The sequence below is a fragment of the Physella acuta genome, unplaced genomic scaffold (assembly GCF_028476545.2).
Source record: "Physella acuta isolate Inbredline_101_S28 unplaced genomic scaffold, ASM2847654v3 ptg000870l, whole genome shotgun sequence".
NCBI lineage: Eukaryota > Metazoa > Mollusca > Gastropoda > Physidae > Physella > Physella acuta.
In genome coordinates, this window is record NW_026732387.1 from 3,936 (window position 1) to 26,946 (window position 23,011).

At 39.2% G+C, this 23,011-nt stretch overlaps 5 protein-coding genes across 6 annotated transcripts; 3 read left to right on the plus strand and 2 right to left on the minus strand.

Moving 5' to 3' along the window:
* The first annotated feature begins 476 nt into the window (after window positions 1–476).
* Window positions 477–3,821, plus strand: LOC131952368 (uncharacterized). Its single transcript, XM_059314981.1, has 2 exons — window positions 477–655; window positions 3,399–3,821. Exons 1-2 carry the CDS (start codon window positions 497–499, stop codon window positions 3,678–3,680), a joined length of 441 nt encoding a protein of 146 aa, XP_059170964.1. The 5' UTR covers window positions 477–496; the 3' UTR covers window positions 3,681–3,821.
* A 2,386-nt stretch (window positions 3,822–6,207) lies between these two features.
* Window positions 6,208–8,028, plus strand: LOC131952367 (bromodomain-containing protein DDB_G0270170-like). The gene is made up of 3 exons (XM_059314980.1): window positions 6,208–6,255; window positions 6,345–6,967; window positions 7,698–8,028. Exons 2-3 carry the CDS (start codon window positions 6,404–6,406, stop codon window positions 8,022–8,024), a joined length of 891 nt encoding a protein of 296 aa, XP_059170963.1. The 5' UTR covers window positions 6,208–6,255; window positions 6,345–6,403; the 3' UTR covers window positions 8,025–8,028.
* A 695-nt stretch (window positions 8,029–8,723) lies between these two features.
* Window positions 8,724–11,279, plus strand: LOC131952365 (uncharacterized). Of its 2 annotated transcripts, none has more exons than XM_059314979.1 (3): window positions 8,724–8,916; window positions 9,323–9,597; window positions 10,026–11,279. In XM_059314979.1, exons 2-3 carry the CDS (start codon window positions 9,355–9,357, stop codon window positions 10,299–10,301), a joined length of 519 nt encoding a protein of 172 aa, XP_059170962.1. In that variant the 5' UTR covers window positions 8,724–8,916; window positions 9,323–9,354; the 3' UTR covers window positions 10,302–11,279. The 2 variants fall into 2 exon arrangements, with proteins under 2 accessions (XP_059170962.1, XP_059170961.1); XM_059314978.1 differs by lacking the exon at window positions 8,724–8,916 and adding an exon at window positions 8,942–9,094.
* Window positions 11,280–12,161: 882 nt separating this feature from the next.
* LOC131952358 (cylicin-2-like) lies at window positions 12,162–14,435 on the minus strand. The gene is made up of 3 exons (XM_059314972.1): window positions 14,423–14,435; window positions 12,452–13,603; window positions 12,162–12,331 (listed from the first exon to the last, which is right to left on the minus strand). Exons 1-3 carry the CDS (start codon window positions 14,433–14,435, stop codon window positions 12,162–12,164), a joined length of 1,335 nt encoding a protein of 444 aa, XP_059170955.1.
* A 448-nt stretch (window positions 14,436–14,883) lies between these two features.
* LOC131952359 (peripherin-2) lies at window positions 14,884–22,338 on the minus strand. The gene is made up of 7 exons (XM_059314973.1): window positions 22,177–22,338; window positions 21,662–21,907; window positions 19,832–20,123; window positions 18,612–18,760; window positions 17,620–17,848; window positions 16,483–16,633; window positions 14,884–15,672 (listed from the first exon to the last, which is right to left on the minus strand). Exons 2-7 carry the CDS (start codon window positions 21,781–21,783, stop codon window positions 15,044–15,046), a joined length of 1,572 nt encoding a protein of 523 aa, XP_059170956.1. The 5' UTR covers window positions 21,784–21,907; window positions 22,177–22,338; the 3' UTR covers window positions 14,884–15,043.
* Window positions 22,339–23,011: the final 673 nt, after the last annotated feature.

Below are 23,011 nucleotides of genomic sequence, written 5' to 3' on the forward strand. Positions count from 1 at the left end.
GTACCCATCAGAGCTGGGTGTGATCTACGGACTTGAACCCTGATTAGAGCTTGAGACATTGATGAAATTTCATCAACGGTACTCAAGTTATCGTGTTCACACACACACACATACACACACATACACACAGACATACGGACAAGATTGCAAAACTATTTTTCCGACTCAGGGGATTTTGCAAAATTATTTTTTTTCATGTCAGTTTTGGTAAGAAGGTAAATTTATTTAATAATTCGTAAACAAAGCTCTAAAAATAATACGATTATAATTATTTACTTATTTTCTCTACGTTTTAATTGAAAAAAAAAACAACAACAAATTTCAAATATTAATAAGAAGTAAAAAAAATGCTAAAGAAAAAACAACTTGTTTCTAATGCAGGTCGTTACATTTCGTTATATTCGTCACAATTCAACATTTTGATACAAAATCGTAACTAAAAATATTTACATTTTCTACTTCAGGAAAGAATTCGCAAACAGTTTCAGCAGCCTCAATGGATACCCCATATATACATAATGATCAAACGGAGCACCATACTATTGTCCAAGTGGAGCCGAGTACGAGCGAGGTCAACAGCTTTGCTATGGAGAACCAACAAAAAAACACCACACGGAACCCAATGAGAGAAGCCACATCTATAGCACCCATGTTGGTAAGTTCCGAGAAGACATTCCTAGACTTTACTGACATCAACTAGTAAGCATCGAAGATCCAAATGTGCTTTGAGATGTTTAGGAAATGGACTTAAATTGATTTTCTAATGTTTTAAGTGCTGACTTGCATTTTACATCTTTGTTGTTTAAATTCTTTTCTTAGAAGAGTAAATAGATGATCTGTAGGCATATAAGATTTACCAAAATCAGATATCGTTGAATCAATAGTGGCAAGGTAGGCGATTAAAGGATGTTTAAAATTAGCAAAGTAGCTAATCATTAAAGCTTGAATATGTCTGCATATAAACAATCAATAAAATAATCAATCAATCAAAACAATCAATCAATTAGTCCTTAGAATGACACGACTGCAATGTTCGTTGTGCTTGCATATGATGACTGACACAGATAGCTGTTAACAAGAATGGAACTTATGACTGACACAGATAAATGTTAGCAAGAACAAGAATGGAACTTATGACGGACAGAGATAGATGTTAGCAAGAATGGAACTTATGACTGACACAGATAGATGTTAGCAAGAATGGAACTTATGACTGACACAGATAGATGTTAGCAAGAATGGAACTTATGACTGACACAGATATATGTTAGCAAGAATGGAACTTATGACTGATGACACAGATAGATGTTAGCAAGAATGGAACTTATGACTGACACAGATGTTAGCAAGAATGGAACTTATGACTGACACAGATAGATGTTAGCAAGAATGGAACTTATGACTGATGACACAGATAGATGTTAGCAAGAATGGAACTTATGACTGATGACACAGATAGATGTTAGCAAGAATGGAACTTATGACTGACACAGATGTTAGCAAGAATGGAACTTATGACTGACACAGATAGATGTTAGCAAGAATGGAACTTATGACTGATGACACAGATAGATGTTAGCAAGAATGGAACTTATGACTGACACAGATAGATGTTAGCAAGAATGGAACTTATGACTGATGACACAGATAGATGTTAGCAAGAATGGAACTTATGACTGATGACACAGATAGATGTTAGCAAGAATGGAACTTATGACTGATGACACAGATAGATGTTAGCAAGAATGGAACTTATGACTGATGACACAGATAGATGTTTGCAAGAATGGAACTTATGACTGATGACACAGATAGATGTTAGCAAGAATGGAACTTATGACTGACACAGATAGATGTTAGCAAGAATGGAACTTATGACTGACACAGATAGATGTTAGCAAGAATGGAAGTTATGACTGATGACACAGATAGATGCTAGCAAGAATGGAACTTATGACTGACACAGATAGATGCTAGCAAGAATGGAAATTATGACTGACACAGATAGATGTTAGCAAGAATGGAACTTATGACTGACACAGATAGATGTTAGCAAGAATGGAACTTATGACTGACACAGATAGATGTTAGCAAGAATGGAACTTATGACTGACACAGATAGATGTTAGCAAGAATGGAACTTATGACTGATGACACAGATAGATGTTAGCAAGAATGGAACTTATGACTGACACAGATAGATGTTAGCAAGAATGGAAGTTATGACTGACACAGATAGATGTTAGCAAGAATGGAACTTATGACTGACACAGATAGATGTTAGCAAGAATGGAACTTATGACTGACACAGATAGATGTTAGCAAGAATGGAACTTATGACTGACACAGATAGATGTTAGCAAGAATGGAACTTATGACTGACACAGATAGATGTTAGCAAGAATGGAACTTATGACTGATGACACAGATAGATATTAGCAAGAATGGAACTTATGACTGACACAGATAGATGTTAGCAAGAATGGAACTTATGACTGACACAGATAGATGTTAGCAACAATGGAACTTATGACTGACACAGATAGATGTTAGCAAGAATGGAACTTATGACTGACACAGATAGATGTTAGCAAGAATGGAACTTATGACTGACACAGATAGATGTTAGCAAGAATGGAACTTATGACTGACACAGATAGATGTTAGCAAGAATGGAACTTATGACTGACACAGATAGATGTTAGCAAGAATGGAACTTATGACTGACACAGATAGATGTTAGCAAGAATGGAACTTATGACTGATGACACAGATAGATGTTAGCAAGAATGGAACTTATGACTGATGACACAGATAGATGTTAGCAAGAATGGAACTTATGACTGACACAGATAGATGTTAGCAAGAATGGAACTTATGACTGATGACACAGATAGATGTTAGCAAGAATGGAACTTATGACTGACACAGATAGATGTTAGCAAGAATGGAAGTTATGACTGACACAGATAGATGTTAGCAAGAATGGAACTTATGACTGACACAGATAGATGTTAGCAAGAATGGAACTTATGACTGACACAGATAGATGTTAGCAAGAATGGAACTTATGACTGACACAGATAGATGTTAGCAAGAATGGAACTTATGACTGACACAGATAGATGTTAGCAAGAATGGAACTTATGACTGATGACACAGATAGATGTTAGCAAGAATGGAACTTATGACTGATGACACAGATAGATGTTAGCAAGAATGGAACTTATTGCTCCTGTTGGTGTTTGGAGCACGACTGATGATTCCCAGCTCACATTAACACAAAATTACAGGGACATTACTACAACAATGTTACTTGACATGACTACAATGGTTAGCTGCCCTTTACACAGCGATACATGATTCTGACTAGCAAGCAGTTACCTTTATTTCTACAGGTAATACGCACTGAGTCTAGTGAAATCTTACCCAAGCCGTTTACCAAGTTCTCCCAGCTTATCGTCTGCTCCTACCTGAGCATGCTCTGCTGCTGCATCTGCGGGGCCATGGCCGTCAAGAGGGCGGTGCACGCGAAGATCAGACGGAACCAAGGGGTTTACGTGGTAGCCAAGAAGAAGGCAAGACAGGCCGGGGGCTGGATATTGGCTGCGGTGTTGTTTGGTCTTGTGATATACAGTATCATAGCTGTGGTTGTGTCATTGAAGTTCTCAAAGAAGTGACCATAGAATAGAGAGTTGGTTAGCTTTGTTGTACCAGTATTATATGAACTGGCTTTGTTGTACAAATGTTGTATAAAACACTAGCATTGTTAAACAAATGTTGTATAAAACATGAGCATTGTTGTACAAATGTTGTATGAACCACTGGCAATTATGTACAAATGTTGTAAAAAAATTCGGCTTTGTTGCACAAATATTGTATATAGAACTTCCAAAAGTTTGGGTTACCTGAGTTTGGATCCCAGAATTAGCCAGTAAGATATCCCAGAGTCCAACCATCTATCTGAATCTCACTAGAAAAGGTGACGTCCCTGAGTCCACCATCTGAATCTCATCAGAAAAGGTGACGTCCCTCAGTCCACCATCTGAATCTCATCAGAAAAGGTGACGTCCCTCAGTCCACCATCCGAATCTCATCAGAAAAGGTGACGTCACTAAGTCCACCATCTGAATCTCATCAGAAAAGGTGACGTCCCTCAGTCCACCATCCGAATCTCATCAGAAAAGGTGACGTCACTAAGTCCACCATCTGAATCTCATCAGAAAAGGTGACGTCCCTCAGTCCACCACCTGAACCTCATCAGAAAAGGTGACGTTAATAAGTCCACCATCTGAATCTCATTAGAAAAGGTCACGTCCCTGAGTCAAAACCTTCGTCTTCCATAAAGAGACACGCCTTATGTAGACAGGTCTCTGGCGTATTGAATGGACGGTTGTGGTCTGGGGTGGTGGGAAGTGGGGTTGCGAGAGAGGAAGCCTAACCCAACCGATGGGAAAGTATACAGGGAACAACAAAGTTACATTTATAATAATCGCGTTTACCTCCCCTAACTGAACAGTGCTCTGTATATGGTCTGTGAATTTTTATTTTTATAATAGCGAAATTTTTCTTATTAAAAAACCCATCCAATTTTTAAAAATCTGCCTACAGCATTTAAATATTAAAATTGTCAATAAAACTTTAATTACAAACGAAGCTTATAGATCAGATATCTATACGCTTCGTACGTAATTGTTTTTATTTTTAATCCAGGGGATACAACCGAATTAAACATTTCGAGAAAAGTTCGACTACTGGGTCCATAAAATATGCTTTGTTTTTAGTAATGAAAATTGAAATAAAACATTGCAACCGAAAAAGAAAGGGAGAAGAGGGGGAGGGTGGAAGGAGGCGGTTGTTGGTGATGCAAGGGACTTATAATCACCGCTCTACATAAGCTTACCTCAAGAAGATTTATAATATTATTTTCATAACTGTAACTATCTCCGCTCCTGTATATACAATGATAGGTCTTAGGTCTATGTATTAACTTCCCTTTTCCATCCGTGTCCTTAACATTCGCATTCTTCCTGGCTTTTGAAAAAGCAAGTTTTTGTAAATCAGGAATCCCATGTTTCATTGAGTTATGTTAACTCCAACCGACAAATGGTAGAAATGGTTTACAAGATTAGCTGTAAAAGTAAAGTTCTTTTTTGAACCGGATGGTCCATAAGCAAGTGAAGTAGAGTTCACCTGTTTCTGTGACCTCGGCATATGAAGGGATTGATTGGTCAGCACTATGCTCAGCCGCATTTACTTTCCCTAAAGTGACTTAGGTACCCATCAGAGCTGGGTGGGCTCACGGAAGTCCTACGGACTTGAACCCGTATTCGAACTAGAGACTTTCGGGTTAGCTGTGTTATGCTCTACCATTCGACCACGCCTTAGATTAGCGGTACTGCTGGTTATAATAGTGTAAATGTGTCTCTAGATTAGCGGTACTGCTGGTTATAATAGTGTAAATGTGTCTCTAGATTAGCGGTACTGCTGGTTATAATTGTGTAAATGTGTCTCTAGATTAGCGGTACTGCTGGTTATAATTGTGTAAATGTGTCTCTAGATTATCGGTACTGCTGGTTATAATAGTGTAAATGTGTCTCTAGATTAGCGGTACTGCTGGTTATAATTGTGTAAATGTGTCTCTAGATTAGCGGTACTGCTGGTTATAATAGTGTAAATGTGTCTCTAGATTAGCGGTACTGCTGGTTATAATTGTGTAAATGTGTCTCTAGATTAGCGGTACTGCTGGTTATAATTGTGTAAATGTGTCTCTAGATTAGCGGTACTGCTGGTTATAATTGTGTAAATGTGTCTCTAGATTAGCGGTACTGCTGGTTATAATTGTGTAAATGTATCTCTCTGAGCGTTGAGACTGAGCGAGATTTGAACGAATCCCGTCACTCGTGTGACAAGTGTACTCACACTTTCGTCTTTACAAACGTCACCAGGAGTCACCAGACGTGACACTACGCCACTACTCTACTTCTGCTTCTCGTCTAGACAGCAGTAATGACGACGTCACATTTAAAAAAAATTCCATATCAGCCTGACCCGTATGTAAGTAAACCGGATGTTTACCACCATAACGGCCTTCCGCTGTTACATTGTAAGTGCGTAATGCCACAAGCCCCGCCCACTGAGTTATAATTAGAACAGACACCATCTGGACTTCCGCTAATTTAGCGATTTAAAAATTTGTTGTCGATTCGTACAGTGACTTTATTTTTTCCCTTGAATATAGGGGTGCTGCTTGATGTAAGTTGGTTTACATTAACACTTCACGAACGGAAAGAGAGGGTGTTTAATTAACATTTGATGACTAGCTTAATGCATTTTTGTTTTAGTGATAAACACAGTTCGGGTTTTAAAAAAAATCTAAGCGCGAATTGGAAGAATTGATTAGATGGACGGCTATAGCGCCGGTACAGGAGGAAATTATGACATTCCTGATACGAATGACAGACAACGCCCTAACACGAATGACAGCCAACAGCATAACACGAATGACAGCCAACAGCCTAACACGAATGACAGCCAACAGCCTAACACGAATGACAGCCAACAGCCTAACACGAATGACAACCAACAGCATGATACGAATGACAACCAACAGCATGATACGAATGACAGTCCACATCATGACACAGAAAACATTCAGAAGGTTAACCTAGAGGTAAAGTCTCGTACAGCGAGCAGCAGCACGTCACCTATCAGCACACTGTCAGATCCTATGCAGGACACAATCCCAGAGACTGTGTACGACTCATCAACTTGCCTCGGATTATTGACCGATCCACACAAATATCTGGTTAGGAAAACAAACTCATGGCCAGATAAAGATTCGGAGGACATGGCCAAATTACGAGAAGACGAGCAGATGTTGAGCCATGCTGAGTCTGTGTGTCTCGGGATTCCAGACAACCCCCACACTCTAAAGGAAGGAAGCACAACAACAGCACCAGATTCGGTGGGTTATTTAGCACTTCCGGTTCATTAGGGCTTGTAAGTAGGTCAACAACTTCTCGTTATCAGCTAGTATTTTTCCAACCAAATGTAAATAATTTTATTCAATAGGTAAAATAAAACAACAGAAATGTTACTTCCGCTATTGTTCAGTTATTTAAAAATCGTAAACAATGATAAGGGCTAGCTTAAAGAAAAATATAGCCCACGTTTAACTGCGATTTAAAAAAAAGAAGCAAACAGTTTGTTATTAATTATTCGAATCCGTACCAAGTTGTGCAAAAACATAGTTATAAACATTAATACAACATTATTAATAGCCTAGGCCTACCGGTACTTAATTTGATTCTATTATTATTCCAAAATTGTGTAATTGTTGTACTTTGGGTACTCATGCCGTTTTGAAATCTTGAAGCGAGGCATAAAAACAATAAGCCGCCATGCTTTTTTTTTTTTTATCGATAGGAATCATGTTCACAACAATCTATTTCTAAAATTTATATCTCGCCATGGTTTACGAGATATCGAATTTTAAATGAGAGAGACCGAGACTTACAAGCCCTATTGGTTGATCAAATGTTTATTCTCTGGAATATAATTTTATTGAATGGGTTATTAGAAACGAACATTAAAAACAACAAGAAAATAACGAAAATATATAGACTTAAGATCTCTAAACCCTTAAAATTATAAAGTTTTATAAACTTATAATATTAAAGTATTTTTTTTAATAGGAGAGGTTGTCCAGTGTAACCACCAATTTGACCAGCAGTCCCTTCACCAGTGCAGCAGACGTACTAAAACCGTTCACTTCCATCAATCAGCTCGTCTGCTGTTCTTTCCTATCCATCTTCTGCTGCTGCTACTTTGGCGCCGTCGCTTTTAGAAATGCCAGGGAGGCGAAACTTAGTTCCAGACATGGATTTCCTGAACTTGCCAGGAAGGAGATTAGAGTTGCCAGCAACAACCTAGCCCTGGCCATATTTGTCGGTGGCTGTGCTGCATTTGTTGTTTGTTTGGTCGTTCTTATGATGTTAGGGTTCGATGTACAGTTATATTAATATTTCTTTTTATTGCTAGAAGTAAATATTAATTATGATATATATATATATATATATATATATATATATATATATATATATATATATATATATATATATATATATATATATATATGTATATATACGGCATTTGTTTAAGAAAGTTTCTGCTTGTGATGTTCCTTGGATATTCACTGAAAATTATCAATTTTTTTAAAAAATTGGCATATATTGTTATTTTATTAGGTCAAATTTAATTAAATTCTGTTGAATAAATGAAATATGTGAATGTATAATAGATAAGATTTGATTAATACCCGTTTCAATGTGCAATACTTGACATGAAAGACAACAATTACACACGTCGCCAATCACATGACGCGCCAACGAAAAAAATTGGCAAATTACACATTTGTGATTTCGTGACAAGTCTATTTTTGACGAATTTTTTCCACTATCTTAGCTCATCTCACAAAAAGGCATGAAATAATTTTTTAAAAAAATGACCCCCAATACCTAACATAAATATGTCAACGACTATTCATTTTTTTCCTGAACATGTCGAATAAAAAAAAATAGCAGTCGAGAAGATAGAATATTTTAAAGACATTTTAAAAGTGGTGTAACGAAAACTGCTCTATCAGGCATGAATATTCCGTGTACTTAACAGTTTTATGACTTATGACGACAACAGCGCAGTCTCAGGAATGCCTACTCCTTTGTTTTTATTATTAACGTTCAAGTCACACAACTCAAGTGTCATCAAGCTAAATATAGATCCGGATATTCCCGCACCCTTTACCTGCCTACTTAACTAGAGAGGAATCCTTTTCCCGGAACAGTTGATGACGTAATGCAAGCAGCTCCCAATCCCACAGCTGTATACAAGCATAAAAGCAGACACTACAGGCAGGTAGGCATGCACACTTTATCAGCCGTTGAACGTGTATCCTAGTTTCAGCTTGTAAAAACGTTAACATTTATTAAAAAAAAAAAACAACAGCGGAGGCAAATGCAGTAATTCAAAAGAGAAAATAACGCCACTTACTCAAGAGAGATAACTAACGCAATTCTTTTTCATTTCAGTTTTGGTAAGAAAGTAAACAAAGCTTTAAAAATAATAAAATAATTTTTTTTAAACTTATTTTCTATACGATATAATTTTTAAAAAAAATTCATTCAAAATGTGGGAACTAATATTAAATAGAAGTAAAAAAAAAAAGAAATAAAAACTTGTTTCATTTCGTTACATTTCGTTATACTCGTCACACTTCAATATTTTGATACAAAATCGCAACTAAAAATATTTTCTACTTCAGGAAAGAATTCGCAAACAGTTTCAGCAGCCTCAATGAATACCCCAGCTTTGGGCGGCCACTCTGAAGACAACATGTGTGTAAATATCTCTTACGTCTGTCCCGCGTCAAATGATGACAAACATTCGAAAAATATACATTATGATCAAACGGAGCACCATACAATTATCCGAGTGGAGCCGAGTACGAACGAGGTCAACAGTTTTGCTATGGAGAACCACCAGAAAAACACCACACGGAACCCAATGAAAGAAGCCACATCTATAGCACCCGTGTTGGTAAGTTCCGAGAAGACATTCCTAGACTTTACTTGACATCAACTAGTAAGAATCGAAGATCCAAATGTGCTTTGAGATGTTTAGGAAATGGACTTAAATTATTTTTTCTGATGTTTTAAGCGCTGACTTGCATTTTACATCTCTGTTTTCTGATACATTTCTTTTTAGAAGAGAATGAAATAGATCTGTAGGCCTATAAGGTCACTAGATCACACAATCAATCAATCAATCAAACAATCAATCAAACTATCCTGATGTTGTATGGAGCACGACTGAGGATTCCAAGCTCACATTAACACTGTTTACAGTCTACAAAATTACAGGGACATCACTACAACAATGTTACTTGACATGACTACCATGGTTAGCTGCCCTTTACACTGCGATATATGACACTGACTAGCAAACATTTACCTTTATTTCTACAGATAAGACGCACTGAGTCTAATGAAATCTTACCCAAGCCGTTTACCAAGTTCTCCCAGCTTATCGTCTGCTCCTACTTGAGCATGCTCTGCTGCTGCATCTGCGGGGCCATGGCCGTCAAGAGGGCGGTGCACGCGAAGATCAGACGGAACCAAGGGGTTTACGTGGTAGCCCAGAAGAAGGCAAGACAGGCCGGGGGCTGGATATTGGCTGCGGTGTTGTTTGGTCTGTCGATTGGCATCATCATAGCTGTGGTGGTGTCATTGAAGGTCTCATAGAACGGACCATAGAATAGAGAGTGGGTTAGCTTTGTTGTTCAAATGTTGTATAAACCACTGGCATTGTTGTACAAATGTTGTATGACCCACAGGCATTGTTGTACAAATGTTGTATGACCCACTGGTATTGTTGTACAAATGTTGTATGACCCACTGGTATTGTTGTACAAATGTTGTATGAACCACTGGCATTGTTATACAAGTATTTCATAAACACGGGCATTGTTGTGCGAATTTTGTACATAGAACTTGCATCTGCATGGAATGGCATGGTTGCTAGTAGACCAAACGGCCTCCTAAAGTTTGGGTTGTCTGAGTTCGAATCCTTGGATTGAGACCGTAAGACGTCCCTGAGTCCATCAGAGAAGAAGACGCCCCTGAGTCCACCCAGCTATCTGAATCTCATCAGAAAATGTGACGTCCCTGAGTCCACCATCTGAATCTCATCAGAAAAGGTGACGTCACTAAGTCCACCCAGCTATCTGAATCTCATCAGAAAAGGTGGCTGGGCATAGTTCTGACCACACTATCTCTCCAAATGCCAAGGTTGCAGAAACTGGTGTACTCTACTTCATCTACCCCATGGACCAGAACGTTCGAAAGGGTAACTGACACATCTAGGTTATGTTTGCAAAAAAGCAACCCCATTACCTGTAGTTTAAGCGTCTCAATCGATGAACTCATACACACTCTAGAAGAGACTATTGATACAATGTTGCTATATAAGGGTTTATTTTAACCCTTTAAAGAACGACTTATGTCAAGCTCAGAATCAGTGACTAATTTTAAGCTCTGATGATCTTCGTTTGATCGCTGACTTCTTAGACCGTGAACTTTTCACGGTAACTACAATTAGCATAGGGAGTTATTCTTTGAACTTCATAATGACAAATATATGCGCAGACACTTTAAAACAAATTATCGTTTACATTTGTAGTGCTTAATTAGAGAATAAATATTTCATATTGTGTAATTATAAAGCGCGTTCTGTATATTTTTTTCTCGTAAATTAAAAGAAATAACACATTGCTTGTTTTTTTTAAATAATATTTTACTACATGTAACAAAACATATACAAATTAAAATTGTAAGAAAAGTTAACAATGCAAAAAAAATATTGATTAAACTGTGGTTACAAGGTAATTATGTAATCTTCTGAAGAAATGAAAGTCAGACGGCTTTAAAACTGTCCTTCAGTAAAGTTGGTGGGCGGCTCTAAATTCAGCCCTCAGTAAAGTTGGTGGGCGGCTGAAAATTTAGACCTTAGTAAAGTTGGTGGGCGGCTCTAAATTTAGCCCTCAGTAAAGTTGGTGGGCGGCTGAAAATTTAGCCCTCAGTAAAGTTGGTGGGCGGCTGAAAATTTAGACCTTAGTAAAGTTGGTGGGCGGCTCTAAATTTAGCCCTCAGTAAAGTTCGTGGGCAGGCTCTGAATTTAGAACTTAGCGAGGGTAACTTAACCAGAGACAGCGAAATTTTCTAAATATTCTATTCGTGCAACACCTCATGACTGCTAAATGCAACTTGGGTCCATGTAAAGCGACATTGGTCACATTAGGCCAGCAAGATTAAAAGCGAAAATTACAGACCAGTTTCTTACACGCCCAAGTTTAACACTAATTGAAAAAAAACAAGCTCGAAACAGTTAAAAAAAAATCTCTATACGAAGTAGTCAGCACAATGAAGGATATTTTATACAATCTTATACATGTTCGGTCGATCCTTGTGGTCCTGAAGCTTCAACATTAGTTTACTTAGGTGGATTATACAATCTTTGACTGCGCTTCTATTTGTCATTAGCTGAAAGAGACGTCTTTCTTACTTGTATTATCCTTGCTTTTGCCTACTTTTTTATCTTTCTTTTTATCTTTTTTCCTTTTTGGGTGATTTTGCTGCGTCACCAGAAGTATTTAATTTTTCCTTTTTATCTTTTTTATCTTTCTTTTTATCTTTTTTATCCTTTTTGGGTGATTTTGCTTCGTCACCAGAAGTATCTAATTTTTCCTTTTTATCTTTTTTATCTTTCTTTTTATCTTTTTTATCGTTTTTGGGTGATTTTGCTTCGTCACCAGAAGTATCTAAGTTTTCTTTTTTATCCTTTTTATCTTTCTTTTTATCTTTTTTATCCTTTTTGGGTGATTTTGCTTCGTCACCAGAAGTATCTAATTTTTCCTTTTTATCTTTTTTATCTTTCTTTTTATCTTTTTTATCCTTTTTGGGTGATTTTGCTTCGTCACCAGAAGTATCTGATTTTTCCTTTTTATCTTTTTTATCTTTCTTTATTTCTTTTTTATCCTTTTTTGGTGATTTTGCTTCGTCCCCAGAAGTATCTAATTTTTCCTTTCTATCTTTTTTATCTATCTTTTTATCTTTTTTATCCTTTTTGGGTGATTTTGCTTCGTCACCAGAAGTATCTGATTTTTCCTTTTTATCTTTTTTATCTTTCTTTATTTCTTTTTTATCCTTTTTTGGTGATTTTGCTTCGTCACCAGAAGTATCTGATTTTTCCTTTTTATCTTTTTTATCTTTCTTTATTTCTTTTTTATCCTTTTTTGGTGATTTTGCTTCGTCACCAGAAGTATCTATTTTTTCCTTTTTATCTTTCTTATCTTTTTTATCCTTTTTGGGTGATTTTGCTTCATTGCCGGAAGTATCTGATTTTTCTTTTATATCTTTTTTACCTTTCTTTTTATCTTTCTTATCTTTCTTTGGTGAAGTAGACTCATCGCCAGAAGTATCTGATTTTTCTTTTCTATCTTTCTTTTTATCTTTTTTATCCTTTTTGGGCGATTTCTTTTCATCGCCAGAAGTATCCGATTTTTCCTTTTTATCTTTCTTGTCTTTACTTTTTTTGTCTCTTTTTTTAGATTTCTTTGAGCGTTTTATCAGCTCTTCATCATCTTCATCTTCATCACCGTCAGCATCAGACTCCGATGTTTTGGAGTCGTTGCCTCGTTTGAAAAACGACGGCAGTTTAAAATTAAAAAACCTAGACTTCTCACCCTCTTCTGAACCTGATTCATCCGATGTTTCATCCTCGGACTTTTTGCCTCCCTTTTTCCCCTTCTTCCCTTGTTTGTCCCCCTTCTTCCCTTGTTTGTCCCCCTTCTTCCCTTGTTTGTCCCCCTTCTTCCCTTGTTTGTCCCCCTTCTGTCCCTTGCTTTCCTTGCCGTCCGCGCCCTGGCCACCAGACTTGCCCAGCTTCCACCATCTGCCACCCTTTGTGTCCTCTTTCTTTTTATCCTTCTTTTCCTCGTCGCTGTCGGATCCAGTTTTACTGTCCTCATCAGAAGTCTCCTTGTCATCTACGGAGAAAGAGAAGTGTCACGTTACGTGATGTGGTCTCTAGATGATAGCGTGACACGCCGTGATTCCCAGGTGACAGCGTGGCATTTTGTAATCACTAGATATCAGCGTGACAGTTTGTAATCACGAGATATCAGCGTGACAGTTTGTAATCACGAGATATCAGCGTGACAGTTGGTAATCACTAGATAACAGCGTGACAGTTTGTGATCACTAGATAACAGCGTGACAGTTTATGTTTGATGACATGAGAATGACATCTTGCTTTACTGGCAACACAAGCACCTTAAAAAATGACACAGGTTTGCCAAGTTACTTTCAGCTGTTAGTGTAGGCCAGGGGTCGGCAACCTGCGGCTCGCGAGCCGCATGCGGCTCTTTTGATATCAAGATGCGGCTCTCCAGCTCTTTAAACAAATACTAATAATCTTAATAAAAAATAAAATATTTGAAATAAAAAAAATGTTAGTGGCTCTTTAAAACCAGGGAAATTTTGAAAATTGTAACTTTTGGCTCTTCCGCTTCAAAAGGTTGCCGACCCCTGGTGTAGGCTAATAGCTGCAACACGAAGAGGCGCCACTACATAGCGAACTCTTGTTTCGTTGGCTTGAAAAATTATTTATTTTTCCGTAAGTAACCCTTCGAACCTTACAGTTATGGCTTAGATGAAGCAGTGTCCAACTGTTTCAGCGAATTCGATATATGACATTTGATAGTGTGGTCAGCATTATGCTTTAAGCTCTTCACTTTCCTTAATGCGAATCAGGTACCAATAAGAGCTGGGTGGACTTAGAGTTATGAAACAATACTACTAAATACTACTAAATTTCATTTTCGACTTTTTGTAAATTCGATATTTTGAGTTAGTAAATAATGAAACGAATATCATTAATTTGGAAAACTGATACAACATTTATGCGTGCATTTTTATGGCTTTTGATAAAGCATTAGAATTGACGAATATTTGGTGTCGGCAATCTTTATTCATAGCTGTTTAAACAAAGAGTGCTTTGACCACAGGTGCTTTGACCATAGGGGGTTTGACCATATGGTCAAACCCCCTATGGTCAAAGCCCCGCTGTGGTCAAAACCCCTATGGTCAAACCCCCTATGGTCATAGCACCTGTGGTCAAAGGTCCGCGCACCGTTTTATGAAACCTAATGTTTGGGTCTTAGAGATGCTATACCGATTGGAAACGCCTCTCATAGACTCCCTAACATCAGCTAACAAAAAAAAAAATCGAACAAGCTGATAAACATTGCGATAATTTATTGTAAAATTACTCGTTTCAAAATATACATAATTAGGTGGTGTCCATAAAGGTAACAAGAATAGGATAGAAATACTGAAATGTATGCAAAAGATCCAAAACAATAAATTATTAAAAAGTAAATAAAGGCAAGTCATGCCAATGCTATTATTCAGAATAGACTAAGGGTCTACTTTTTCCTTTTAGGAGCCTTTGCCTTCTTCGGTTTTTTTGGTTTCTTTGGCTTTTTCGGTTTTTTCGGCTTCTTCGGTTTTTTCGGCTTTTTCGGTTTCTTTTGTTTCTTCGGTTTCTTTTGTTTTTTCTGTTTTTTAGCCTTCTTTTCTTTTTTCTTTTCCTTTTTAGCCTTCTTTTTCTCAGACTTTTTCTTCTTCTTTTCCTCTTTCTTCTTTTTCTTCTCCTCTTTCTTGCCTTTCTTCTTTTCTTTCTTGTCCGCCTTTTTCTTCTTTTTCTCCTCCTTTTTCCCTTTCTTCTTCTCTTTCTTCTCTTCCTTTTTCTTCTTCTTTTCTTCCTTCTTCTTTTTCTTTTCATCCTTCTTTTCCTCTTTTTCCTTCTTCTTATCCTCTTTGGATTTCTTTTTATCCTTTTTACTCTTCTTGCCCCCGCCATCATCGCTGCCGTCATCTCCCCCTCCATCATCGCCACCACCCCCACCCCCACCCCCTCTCCCGCCGCCCCCACCACGGGATCGTTTCTCTTTCGGTTCACTGTCATCATCGCTATCGCTGTCGTCGCTATCATCGTCGTCTCCTTTTTTCTTTTTCTTCTTCTTCTTTTTGGATCCTTCGTCGTCGGAATCATCTTTGAAAAGAGAACATGATTTATAATCTCTAACAGCTGGCAAAAAAAATGTATTTTCATATTTGCTTTTTTGATTGGCTACACGTCGTAGAGAAATAAAACTATAGACGGCCGTAAAACAATAAGCTGTACTCTGCTGTACCGTATGTTATGATTATAGGAGCCGTACCGAATGTTATAAGTAGACGGTCGTACCAAATATTATAATCGGACGGTCGTACCGAATGTTATAAGTAGACGGTCGTACGAAATATTATAATCGGACGGCTGTACCAAATGTTATAAGTAGACGGTCGTACCGAATATTATAATCGGACGGCCGTACCGAATGTTATAAGTAGACGGTCGTACCAAATATTATAATCGGACGGTCGTACCGAATGTTATAAGTAGACGGTCGTACGAAATATTATAATCGGACGGCCGTACAGAACGTCATAATTTGCCACACACTAGCATATGAGCTCGCATGTTAAACAAGTAGAAACACATTTTATTGAATCAATTGTTGTCCACATAAGAGACAGTTGGCATGCGTGGCCTGTGGTATTTGGACCAGTTAATCTAAAGGACGTAAATCTTACTGATGGTGTGGCATTTCTTACACATCAAAAGATCATACTGAGCTAAAGTTAAACTCCAGGTAACACTAACACACTGAGCTTAGGTTAAGGTAACCGTAACACACTGAGCTTAGGTTACTGTAAGTTAAGGTAACCCTAACACACTGAGCCTAGAATGAAGTCCTAATCACGTGATAGGTCTAGGATAAGTGTCTGACAGATAGTAGCTTTCAACTACTTGACCTACCATCTTTCTTCCGCTTGAGCAGAGAGCGCAGGTCTGACCCACCCCCAAGGCCCTTGATGCAATAGGCGTCTGCTGGCGCCTCGGGGTCATTGAGTTCGTCTGCTGATAGGATAGACGTCTGCAGAAGTCGCATCACGACAATGTCTACAATCTGTGGAACACGCAACATCCTCATTAGGATAATTAAAATAATTAGGATATTTGGATGGGATACTATCCTCGTGCAAGACCCAAAAAATAACCCGATTTAAAGATAAGAATACATCGTTTGGATAACATCCAGATGCGGTGACTCTATAGGGGACGGAATGGTCGCTTGGAAAAGCTCATGGCTGTTAAGAAAATATCCCGAGTTCGGAACCCAGACAGATGAAGATCGGCAACTAAGTGCAGTAAACCAGCAAGCTATCTAGGAGAGAAAACTCTAAACAACTGCTGCCCTGCAGATTGTTCTTGGATGAACAAATGCTGTTGGAGCTAATCCAGAAACAAAAGTCGGATGAAGTCGGCGTCAACGTATTGGACGAAATACCCGTGACTATTACAATAAGAACGACTAATAAAAGATAACTTAATATATTTGTGATTTTGTACGTTGAATGAGATCTAATCAACCGACTAGATTCAGTAAGAGATATACTACCTAGCCAGATACAATCGATAAAGTGACTCAAAATCACTGTCAAAGTAGAGCAGTAGTATGATGTAATTTAAAAACCCCATGAAATATGTAGCTTTAACTAACGTAAGAACGTTTGTCATATGCTTATATACTCCATGGTTAGATAAATTTTATCACCCAACACCAACGGCATCCAACACTTTTAGTACACAGTGCCTATAACACCCTTTACCTAAAGCACATATAACACCCAGAACCTACGGCACCCAGCACTTTTGGCTTCCGTGCACCAGTTGCGCCCAAGGCCGATAGAACACAGCACATATGTCACACAGCACCTACGGCTTCAGCACATATGACAGCGAGCACCTAGGAGCACCCAACCCCGAGTACCTCCACCAGTCACACCTTTAGAACACACCACCTAAAGTACCCAGCACATATGACACCCTGCACCTATAGCACCCAACACCTTTAGAACACCCTACACCTATAGCACCGGCACCAAGACTCGCCTGGAGAATGAAGATGACGAACATGAGGGTGGCTGTCGGCGCCACCAGCGTGTTGCTGAAGTAGGCCATGATGACGTCAGCACAGCCCACGCTGTTGAGGGTGATGCCGTCGTAGTTGCGGTGGTTCTTGAAGGTCAGGACGCCGTGGTGGACGCAGGCTCGCTTGGCGCTCTTACTACAGCAGCTGAAGGGCACGTCGTCCTTGATGTACTCACCTCCCACGATGTACCTGGTGGTGTAGTGTGAGGGTGTCAGTGTGGTGTAAGGGTGTCAGTGTGGTGTAAATGTGAGGGTGTCAGTATGGTGTAGGTATAAGGGTGTCATGTAGTGTAGGTGTAAAAGTGTCAGTGTGGTTTTGTTGTAAGGGTGTCAGCTTAGCATGGATATAAGGGTGTCAGAATGGTGCAGGTGTAAGGGTATCAGTGGGGTGTGGATGTAAGGGTGTAAGGTTGGTGTAGGTGTAAGGCTGCCAGTGTTGATGTACAACATGTTGATTAAAACCTTAACCCTGACTAACTGTTTGACTAAAACCTTGACCCTGACTTACTGTTTGACCTCTGGGCTGTCAGTGTTGACTAAAACCTTGACCCTGATTTACTGTTTGAGCTCTGGACTGTCAGTGTTGACTAAAACCTTAACCCTGACTTACTGTTTGACTTGTCAGTGTTATGTCAACATGTTGACTAAAACCTTAACCCTAACTTACTGTTTGACTTGTCAGTGTTATGTCAACATGTTGACTAAAACCTTAACCCTGACTTACTGTTTGAGCTCTGGACTGTCAGTGTTGACTAAAACTTTAACCCTGACTTACTGTTTGACTTCTGGGCTGTCAGTGTTATGTCAATATGTTGACTAAAACCTTAACCCTGACTTACTGTTTGACTTGTCAGTGTTATGTCAACATGTTGACTAAAAACTTAACCCTAACTTACTGTTTGACTTGTCAGTGTTATGTCAACATGTTGACTAAAACCTTAACCCTGACTTACTGTTTGACCTCTGGGCTGTCAGTGTTGATGTACATCATGTTGACCCAGCCTATGGTGAACCAGTCCTTGTAGGATTTGATCCCGCAACACTCGTGTTCCAGCTGAAGGTTGTCTATCGTCTCTTTCCGCTCCAAGTCGCTCTTGTACGCCTGGGTGTGGGCAGTCAGCAAAGGGTTAAACAGAGAGTTTACATAGGTTTTAAAACAGAGAGCTTACACAGGGTTAAAACAGAGAGCTTACATAGGGTTAAAGCAGAGAGCTTACATAGGGTTAAAACAGAGAGCTTACATAGGGTTAAAACAGAGAGCTTACATAGGGCTAAAACAGAGCTTACATAGGGTTAAAACAGAGAGCTTACGTAGGGTTAAAACAGAGAGCTTACATAGGATTAAAATAGAGAGCTTACATAGGATTAAAATAGAGAGCTAACATAGGATTAAACAGAGCTTACATAGGGTTAAAACATAGCTTACACAGGGTTAAAACAGAGAGCTTACATAGGATTAAAATAGAGAGCTTACATAGGATTAAAATAGAGAGCTAACATAGGATTAAACAGAGCTTACATAGGGTTAAAACATAGCTTACACAGGGTTAAAACAGAGAGCTTACATAGGGTTAAAACAGAGAGCTTACATAGGGCTAAAACAGAGCTTACATAGGGTTAAAACAGAGAGCTTACGTAGGGTTAAAACAGAGAGCTTACATAGGATTAAAATAGAGAGCTAACATAGGATTAAAATAGAGAGCTAACATAGGATTAAACAGAGCTTACATAGGGTTAAAACATAGCTTACACAGGGTTAAAACAGAGAGCTTACATAGGGTTAAAACAGAGAGCTTACATAGGGCTAAAACAGAGCTTACATAGGGTTAAAACAGAGAGCTTACGTAGGGTTAAAACAGAGAGCTTACATAGGACTAAAACAAAGAGGGGTACACAACACAGAGCAGTAACTAAGTTGTTCTCAACGTGAACTGAGCGTGTAGTTAACAGGTTGAATAAACAACACTCGGTCTTTATCGTTCTGTAATTATGAACTTGAGCTGGAAACATATCTGTATCTAAGACTATAACAACCTCGTATTCTATTTCTACGACTATAGGGCTGGTAAGTAGGTCACCAACCAGTTCTATGGCTCATGCAGGTGTTATTGAGCCATAGAACTGGTTGGTGACCTACTTACCAGCCCTATTGTCAGCTGCAACAAGACCTTACTTTCATCGATATTCCGATCCCTTCTTCCAAAGACCGCTTGATCTTCCCAGAATGCACCAGTATGATGATGATGTCGATGAAGACGAACAAGGCCAGGACCATGACCACGAAGATGAGACCCAGAAACAGGTGGTGCTTCTCCGACCTGGTGTTGGCGTAGGTGGCGTCGTAGCAGAACTTGATGGCCACCAGGTGGCCGAAGAACATGAAGCCGCCGGTCAGCATCATGTAGAAGGGGAGGGCGCCGGCGTCGTACCCGTTCATCAGCTCCAGCTTCCGGTCCAGCTTGAACCTGTGGTCATGTGTGACGTCATTGGGTGAAGTATGCGGAAGTAGTCAGGTGTGTGACGTCATAGGGTGAAGGATGTGGTCAGGTGTGTGACGTCATAGGGTGAAGGATGTGGTCAGGTGTGTGACGTCATAGGGTGAAGTATGCGGATGTGGTCAGGTGTGTGACGTCATAGGGTGAAGTATGCGGATGTGGTCAGGTGTGTGACGTCATTGGGTGAAGTATGCGGATGTGGTCAGGTGTGTGACGTCATTGGGTGAAGTATGCAGATGTGGTCAGGTGTGTGACGTCATAGGGTTAAGGCTGTGGTCATGTGTGTGACGTCATAGGGTGAAGGATGTGGTCAGATGTGTGACGTCATTGGGGGAAGGATGTGGTCAGGTGTGTGACGTCATAAGGTGAAGTGTGCGGATGTGGTCAGGTGTGTGACGTCATTGGGTGAAATGTGAGGATGTGGTCAGGTGTGTGACGTCATAGGGTGAAATGTGCGGATGTGGTCAGGTGTGTGACGTCATTGGGTGAAATGTGCGGATGTGGTCAGGTGTGTGACGTCATTGGGTGAAATGTGCGGATGTGGTCAGGTGTGTGACGTCATTGGGTGAAATGTGCGGATGTGGTCAGGTGTGTGACGTCATTGGGTGAAATGTGAGGATGTGGTCAGGTGTGTGACGTCATAAGATGAAGTAGGTATTGGGTTACGTTTGGTGATTAGTATTGACTAGCTGCTTACGCTAGTTCGTCGAGATAGGAAAGCCGATTGTGATGCTTAAAAAAAAACTCGGGTTTAGGATTATGTTAATGCGGATTAGAGATAAAGCCAGAATGCGGGTTAATGCTAGGATTATACAACCCTTTACGTGTGGCCGATAGATGCATACAATGCTAGGGTTAATGAACCAAAATTAAGAAAGCGCTGTGCTGTAGATGGCTAATTAATACAGCATTGGGCTGTATATTGCACGTTAGGACAGCTTTAGACCGCCTCTGCTCATGTCCAATGAGAACATCACGTGACCATGACATGAGCGAAAGGAAACATCCCAGACAAAATCCATCAGGGAATGTCTATTAATCAAGGCCAGCTGGTGTATAAGTTCCATTAAAAAAGCTTCTAAACTTATTAGCGTGACTCCACAGCATTAACTCTGTTTGCAAGAGGCCATTTAGTACATTTCACAGGACATTAAACAAAGGGAGATAGTATTGACAAGAGCTCCAAGGGGAGGCAAGTGTGTTGATAAGGAAGGTAATCGATGGTTAAGGTAGCTTAAGGTTATCCTCGACACGCTTCGGCATACGGTAGCCAAACTCTACAAGGATAATCTTTTAATACTGGACAAACCCACATATTTGTGTAGCTAGTGCAGACACGGTATGCAGGATAATAGACCAACACCAATCATCCCGCGATCAAACGTGATCTTAACCTTGATCCTTGACTTAATTCCAGCCCAGGTCTTGATCATAATCCCCCAACATTACAATTTAGAACGACGAAGAAGAAGAAAGACGTTTGTTTGGTGCCAGCTACAAATACCAACCTGATGGCGATGGCGGCCACAAAGAGTGCCAGACTTAAAAACACCAGGATTATGTTGATGACCGTAGTGGACAGTCCCATCACCTTCCTCCCCCTCTCCCCCACGGTGAAAGTCACACACATCTTCCGGTCCCGCTACCCCGCCCCCTCGGCACAAGTCCTCATCTCTTCACATAGCACTTGTCCCATCTGTAAAGTCCTACCCCATGATCCAACCTCAGGACTTCCTTGAATACACGTCCTCACCCTATATTGGAAAAAAAATCCTAAATTACTACAGTGTCCTTCAATTGTGATTTAAACCTAAACAATGTTCATTATTCACAGCATAGACGACCAGACTATTCCTCAATGTGAACTAAACTACACCACAAGTAGATTGTTCTGATGATGTTGTATGTATGCATGTAGATTCTAATGGAGGCGACAATATTCGAAAGTATTCGAGGCTATTCACATCTCCGCCCATTTTGGGAATGCTGTTAGTTTAAAGTTTTTTTTATATCTATCACTTACAAATAAGCTGGAAACAAAACTTCACTCTAGAACTTTCACATCAGCCGCGTATAAAGATAAAAAAAATCTGGTAATGTTTCTAAACTTTTGGTTACAATGTTTGTATCAATACATAATAGATCTACTGCCGTGGAAAATTTACGCCGTATTTTTAAAAGCCGCCATCGCTGTTGTTAACGTATTAAAAACCAGAAATAATTCACGGCAAGAAACAAAACGCATATTTCATATAAAAAGTGGGAATCGGCTCTCCGAAACTTTTTCGTATATTAACTTCCTCGTATACGAAGTTAATAAGAACTATTAAAATCATACAAATAAATCTCGCTTAAAAATACATTTTTTTTAAAAAGAAAAAAGCTATTAATTATTTTAACACACCACAAAATATACAATCGACAAACTGGACTAAAAAGTAAAAAAAAAAGAAACAAATTTCGTTTGGTGTAGTTTATATAATGGGATATCTAAAAATAAAAGCCTAGGCGCTCAATGTTGAAAACTGACCATAGGTCTTATATTATAGAACGTTGGTGTACGTTTGGACTCGCTATGACAGGGAATATACTATCCAGAAGTGTGTGTGTGTGTGTGTTTGTGTGTGTGTGTGAGAGAGAGAGAGAGAGAGAGAGAGAAAGAGAGAGAGAGAGAGAGAGAGAGAGGGGGGGGGGGGGCAGACAGACAGAAAAACAGACAGTCACAGTGTCAAGATTGCAAAACTGAGGTTTCCGACACAGGAAGGCATAAAACGTCGAGATTTGTCAAAAATCGATTTCGATTTTCCGCAGGATGTCATTTGTTTTCTCTACACTCCGTATACGAGTAAGTAAAAATA